General features: G+C 38.8%; 1 protein-coding gene across 5 annotated transcripts in view; it reads left to right on the top strand.

Moving 5' to 3' along the window:
* Positions 1–1,119: 1,119 nt before the first annotated feature.
* The window catches only part of SHF (Src homology 2 domain containing F), a 232,226-nt gene continuing 226,073 nt past the window's right edge, over positions 1,120–7,272 (top strand). For all 5 annotated transcript variants that reach the window (XR_010090461.1, XM_063449162.1, XM_063449161.1 and 2 more), the window contains exon 1: positions 1,120–1,882. Coding sequence is in view for 4 of the 5 variants with exons in the window: in XM_063449162.1 (XP_063305232.1) it covers positions 1,184–1,882 (699 nt within the window). In the remaining variant the exon portion in view is untranslated. The remainder of the gene's footprint in view (positions 1,883–7,272) is intronic.

Here is a 7,272-nt window from a genome sequence, read left to right as displayed (position 1 = left end):
TGTGTAAACATGCACACAATGTGCTGTAGGTATTTTCGGAAATAGAGAAAATTCTAAAAGCACACACTTGCACTCTGTGTGTAAGATATATATCCCGCATGAGAGCATCTTCAGATTTTGAGTAAATACAGAGTTACATGGATGATGACCCATTCTTTATATATATATATATATATATATATATATATATATATATATATATATATATTTTATTTTATTTTATTTTTTAATAATATATTAAAAATATGTGCAAGAACAAATGTTCAATAAAAAATACTTATATTTGAAGTCCATTTATTATACAAAAAGCTCTCAAGAAACTAGGAAATGGAACAGTCAATAGCCATGTTTGCTTAAAGGGACACACTACATACCCCTAAAGCACTTTAACTTGCTGAAAACATTCCGGACCCCTGAAGTGCTTTATGTGTGAAGAGTGCGTACTCTTTTCTTTTCTTTTTCATTTTGCAAACAGTGTAGATTTTAATAGAAAAAAAAAAAAACTTTTTGCACAACTCTGGCTTTCAATCAGACAAAGGGTCCTGATTTGATTAGCTCAGTGGAGCTAAACTCAAAAGGCAGAAATTGCTCAGAGCACCTGCATTGCAAAGACGTCCCATTGAACTGCATTGGGAAGCCTGTAAGTAATTGGACACCCACAGTGAGTCTGGACTTGAGAAGAAGTGGAGGGCTCGCAAATGCAGCATTCAGGAGTGTCTCTTTAACCATCTCAAGCAGTGCAGAGCTTATCCCATAAACAGTGCTGCCTGGGCCCCACAAGGGACAGCTGTTTTAATTGTCAGTTTTCAGATGAACTACAGCTCCCAAAAACCTAAGCCATGGCATAACGTTCACGCTGGTATATTTGGAGCAAAAGATTGCAGGTTCTGGAAGAAGGGCAAAAAAATGTAGATACATAAAAAAAATTAATAAAAAAATAGGCAGGCTGGCTAATTTGGGGCTAGTCTACACATTGCACCTCACAGGAGCTGATAGAAGATGCAGTAGTATGTTCCTCTCGCTAGATGGCGCAGGTCTCACCTTCCCAGTGCAATACAATGTGTGTATGTGTATATAACGTGCCCTGGACTGCCTGACAAGCTCATTGATAGAGATTGTATGAGCTGCTCGCACGCTGCCTGCACTCTCCACTCGCTCTTTCTTTCTCTGTCCCGGGTGTCTCATGCTGCTGAGCGGGCACTCCTCACCTCCTGCCAGCAGCCCCCTGCCGCACTCAGCAGACTCCAGCGGAGGTGTCCGAGCGGACAGCAGCCCCCCCAGTAACCGAGGAAGCCCCCCTCCAGCGGCCAGCACGGGACAGCAATGCGCAGGCAGTATGGCCAAATGGATCAAGGAGCACCTAGGCTTCAAGAGCTCCAAACCGCCGCCTCCAGCCCCTCCTAAACCGGATTACAGGCAGTGCCTGGCTGGGGGAGCCCCCACTCACCATCACCACCATCACCATCACCTGCACTCCTCCACAGGACCCCAGTTCCCAGTAACTCCTGCTGGACAACCTGATATCCTGGCTGCTTACAAACTCCAGAAGGATAGGGACTTTGAGGACCCCTACACTAATGCCAGTGCCACAGGTGCAGGTGGGTCCCCACAGAACACCTCCACAGCCCCCACCACAGCTCCTGCTTCTGGCACAGCCCAGTCCCCCTCTAGCCCATCACCCTCACCTGATGTCAAGTATGTGTCTCCAAAGCACAGGCTCATCAAGGTGGACACTGGCGACAAAGGTGGTTCAAGTCCCACCAGTAGCACCATCCCAGGTACCTCCAACAATCCAGGACAACCTTTTGTGGCAGTTCCTGGCATGAAGTCTCCTCCAGCCACCTCCTCCACCCCTCAGTGTGATGACACCAAGCAGGACAAAGTAAGTGTGCCATATTTCTTCTGCTAACTATATGATCTGTATGGACCCATTCATGGTATATGTCTTGGACACCTTGAGGGCACTGACCTCATTGGGTGTCCTTGTTCTATATTGTCCTCACTTTGGTCACTTCTCTCCTAACATCTACTGAATTGTTTCACGGTTCTTATTCTAGTTTTTCTATTCTTCTATTGCTGAACTGATACAGTTTTCAAACTAAAGTAACAGTTCTCCTCGCTGGCATGCTTGTGGAATGCATAGTTACATATTTACTTTAGTTATTTCTTTCTGAACTTGCTCTGTAAATACTTTGTTTTACCAGTGTGTCAAAAAGCTAGAATTATTATTATTATTATTATTATATATTTTTTTAAATGTCAAGGGACCTGTTTGTTACGACATGGGGCTGATAGAAGTAAAGTGGCTCTTTATTAAGAAGCAAGGAGTGGTGACTCAGTGCTCAGCCAGGAGAGGGGTTGACTGAGCTTAGTGGGAGTTGTAATCCAGAGCAGCTAGAGTGCCATATGTTTTGCAGGTATGTGTGTGCTGCAGGATGTTGGAGGGAGCTGTAAAGACAGTGTTTTGAAAACGGTGTTTACCTTGGTAAATCTCACCCCAGGTGTTCTTTTCAGACAGATATGAATAAAATACAGAATTAATACATCCAACTGTCATGTTTGACTAATTCATTCTGCCAACAATCTCTTCACACAAGTTTTGTTTCATCCCCTTGTATTTAAACGCCTTTGTTGTGTTTTACAATCCATTATTTTCTTTTTTTCTTTGTGTATACTAATCTCTCAGGATATCTTGTGTCACATAATTTCGAGTGGGGCATACCAAATACTCAGTATAACACTGATCATTGTAAATTATAAAATGGGGGTATAGGGGAGAATTCAACTTTCACATACCCAGAATGATAAATACTCTAATATTGGTTAACCTTGTGACCCCCTTTATTTTTTCCATTTACATTAACCATGGGATTCCGAAACCTCTAATGCATATTATTGAGTTGTATTGTTTAAAATTGTCATTGTTTGAAGATCCCCCTGGTTAGTGTCTAGTACACAATAGACCATATTTATCAAGGTAAAACAGGTGCAATCACAACAAAATACTACATATACAACACTTATTGATTTATATTCTTAAAAATGTAGCATTTTGCAGCCAAGATGTACATATTGCAATACTAAAAAATACATTTCTGCTGGATAAGAAATATAATTTATAAATTAAAACGCAAAATAAAGCCTTATAAACCAGGAATTGGGACTATTGCTGAGATTTTTCAAGACGACCTAGCTATTGCATACATTTTAACCGTAGCAGATCCCGGACTTTATCTGCCATATTCTGGATGTATAATTTGTCAATTATTGTGGTCTTATAAAGATTCAGAACTTTGAGTAGCTGCATTTAGTGGTTGGGAGAGAGGTAAATAGATTTTTTTTTTTTTTTTTTTTTTTTATTCTTGGGTTGGTATGTCTGTTATGGGGAAAACTGTAATTTTTCAGAATATGGTCCATTAGGGCAGTGAGTCAAATGGTGTGTGTGTGTGTGTGTGTATACTGCAATGTATGAACTATCTTTTAACGTGGAAGATGGAAAATGTGTCACTACTATTATCTTGGTAAGAAGGTGGAATTCTGCCCCATGGGAAGCACATGAGTAATGTTGTGTGTGATTGTTGGGGAAAAATGTGTGACGTAACCATTCCAATTCTATTTATGGGATTCTTATAATTTTTATTTTGGATTTATTCTGTTTCTTGATGTGAAACATTAAAATATGCATTTTAGTTTTATATTACATGACTCTTAAACAAAAGCATATTTTCCAGTGTTTCGGGGTTAGTGGATTAATTTGTCATTTTAGGTCGCACTGGGCTTGAGTAGAATACATATATACATAATTACAGCAGAAAGCTTTAAGGTATAATGGCGTATCAAGGGAATGGCGTATCAAGGGAATGCAAGTCGTATGCCCAGGGAGTTATTACATCTGATTTAAATAGGTCCTCTCAATATGTTAGATTGACATTAAAAATGCATTATGCGGATATTAAAAACCCATTTAAATTGTTAATTTAAACTAGAGGCCATCAAACAATTGTGAATAAATTTTGTGTATTTTCTCATTAACCCTTTATGAATATGTGGTTGGCTTGTGTGCTATCAATAAGAACAGTTAATTGGCAAGGGTCTGCATTATAAAACTTTTTTTTTTTTTAATTTGAGATGCACAAGAAGACTGTGTGCTATGTTTTTAAAAAATATATATTTTTTTTTCTTGGGAACAATTTTTTTTTTATCTAAAATTAAAGAAGAATCAGTAAAAGAGATGTGTGGGTTATTTTTTTTTTATGTTATTTATTTTTCTAAAATTTTCAACAGATCCTGGTTAAGTGTATAACATTAATACAGAACAGGCAGCAGCCTATCATCATCCAAGAGAAGCTCCAATAGAGCAAGAATACAGTGTGAAAACCTCAGTAGCTTTGTGCTCTAAGTCAGGGGTATGCAACCTTCAGTACTCCAGATCCTTCAGGAATAGCTCTCCCATAAATACAGCCATCATGGGAGATGTAGTCTACAACATCTGGAGTGCCGAAGGTTTCCTGCTCTAAACAGAGCTGTCATTTCTGGCAGGTCTGAGATTAGGTGAGTTGGAGGAGTGGCCAGCTGGTGAGCAGGTCCGTAATGTAATTTGTGTCATAGGCGACATCCCCACCCAAAAAGTGGGAAATGTAATTTCAGCATGCCAGTGTCTGTATAAATTTCTGCTGGTATGATCATGTTATTTCAATTATTATTATTATTATTTGATTATTATGGCTACATTTCTCAAGTAACTTGTGTAACTATCCATTCTCATACATTATCAACCTTTTCTGTTCTGTTCGTTAATTCCCCAAATACAATCCAAAAGTTAATGACTTTTCCCCTTCTGAGAATATGACTGCTTGATTCAGAAAACAATTACAATTATTTATGTACAATGTAACTAAACCAGTTTGGCATATGGGAACTGCAGGTGAAGTTGATTTTGCCCAAACAAGCTTACAATCTAAAAGATAAAAAATATTGGGAGCAGTCCTTCCAATCTCTGGCTCTTAGAAAGTGTGCACAGGACAAATGTGAAGATGGGCAGTGTAGAAGTCAGGAAGTTTGGTTTCCTTGGCCTTGGTTGTATAAGTTCCCCCGACCCGTGTGTGCCATGCAAGTAAGAAAATAAAGCTTTTTAACTCCCCTTTTACCAGTATTGAGGCTCCCTTGGTGCAGCTCACCTCTATGCCTTCCATGATGTTAAGAAAGAGGCAGTGCCTCCTCTGCAATGGTCATCTGAGGAGCATTATGGACCTGATGTGCATGCGCGATGTGCCTCAGGCAGGTATCCAAGCTTCTTCCATGGGAAAACCTTAAATCAATGCTTTCACATGGCAGATTTTTTTCTTCAGTCATTGCAGAAGAAGTGCCTGCTGTGGCTGTAAGTGGAACTGTCACTGTAGGTGTGTTTGGGCCTTCAAGGTAATCGTTGCTATTCCTGCAAAATGCAGTGTTTTAACTTCAGTGTGTAAAGTAACATTGAAATCAAGTGACCTTGGTGATTTCAGTGGTCCTTTTAAGAATTGTATGACTAACGCATGTGTGGCTGCCTTCCACATGTTTCTTTCTGTTGTAGAAGTTGGTTACATGAGTTAGGTATGGTACCAGTGGCACAGATCTTGTGTATTATGTGTTTTTTTTTTTGTTTTTTTTTTTTTTACTATGGCTTAGTAGTCTTCCAGAGTGGATGCAGTTAAGTCAATGCACACTTGTTCATTCTTTCCACTAGACTACAAAGAGAAGAGATGCAAAACAACAGTTTGGTTGCTCATTAACCCTGTGCGACTCCTATCTTTGTCCAAATGAGATACCGGTGCCAAGTTTTTTTTAACACCTTTTAAGCATTTTTCTTAACACTGTAAAAAAAAAACAAGTTATCTTTCAGAAAGCAGGAACTCTACACAATTTGTTAAAGTGATACATTGAATAAGCAGTAATGTGCTTATACCGAATGAGACGTTACTTGCCCTACCTGCTTTGTTCAGAGATTATATGTGTGCGCGCATTTATTTATTACATTTTTCATGCCTCTCTCCGGCGTTTGTTGATATTGTTGATGAATGATGGAACATGTTGTACAAACATAATACATTAATACAGACACACCTTTTTCTGTATCTGTTCCCAGAGTAAGCCATGCTTTTCTCCAGAGTTATATTTGTTTATGGTTCAACTTGAGTATTCGAGACTGTGGATGTCTGACCTTTTCCCTACATACAAAGGTTTAATTAAATTTGCCTGGATATTTAACCTCTACTTCCTATGTCAACTTGACTACCAGGGATCAAGACTGTTTCCTGCCTTTGCCCTCTTTTGTCTTTCCTGAACATAATATGTAGCATTACACATTAGCGGAGATATCCTATCCTATGATTTCATGGAGTGGTCAAAGAATTCTATAAATATCTGATCTGCATGCCGTTTGTTTTCTCTTGATCTACATGAATATTTTAGCTAATTTTTTAAACCAATTTTCCCCACCCAGACTTTCCTAATGCAGCTCAATGAGAAGTCTTTGCATGGCAGGTGCTCTGGAAAATTGCTGCCTCCTGGGTTTAGCTCCACCTAGCTAAATAAGCCAGAAAGCAACCGGACCAGTTGTCTGCTTGAAATCAACACTTTTTGTAAAATGTAAAAAATAGGACACACTTTTCACATCTAAAGCATTTCAGCAAACTAAAGTGTTTAGAGGTCCGGAGTGATCCTTTAAACATTAGGTTTATTTTCCTTTTAGTAGATCTAAGTTTACAGTTGTGTGTGTGTGTGTGTGTGTGTGTGTATAGTTAAAAATATTTTTTTTAAATTAAAGGAACTCAGGAACGACTGCTTCCAGTGGCTATAGTGCAAATACAAAATAAATAAGGTTAAAAAGTTAAGAATAAAGGTGCTACTATCACCTATGTGAGTCACTTATTCACATAAAACATAAACTATACAGTGAAAAAAACTTTTTTATCAAGCTGCTTTAGAGAGTGTGTCCAATAAATTGTTTGCACTATTTTCCTGCATCCTGGAATATTTTAAAGCAACAACATTCTGAAGGACCATGGAGGGGAAGCAGTTTGGAGTCTGATTACCACGTGCATTCACCATATACGCCTAGTCTGAGCCAGCTTTTATTAAGTGTCTCAAGACCATGTGAGTGTAACCAGTTACTAAATTAGTTACACTGTGAGTTTTTACGTTATCACCCTATGCTGCGTTTTTCTCTGTTTTCATTCACAGGATATTTAAAGCATTGGTATACCGAAGTGTGTAATAAGGGTAATGTGCAAT

This window comes from Pelobates fuscus, chromosome 3, assembly GCF_036172605.1.
Source record: "Pelobates fuscus isolate aPelFus1 chromosome 3, aPelFus1.pri, whole genome shotgun sequence".
NCBI classification, from domain to species: Eukaryota; Metazoa; Chordata; class Amphibia; order Anura; family Pelobatidae; genus Pelobates; species Pelobates fuscus.
The sequence above is the reverse complement of the archived record's forward strand: the minus strand, read 5'-3'. Positions and strand labels throughout refer to the sequence as shown.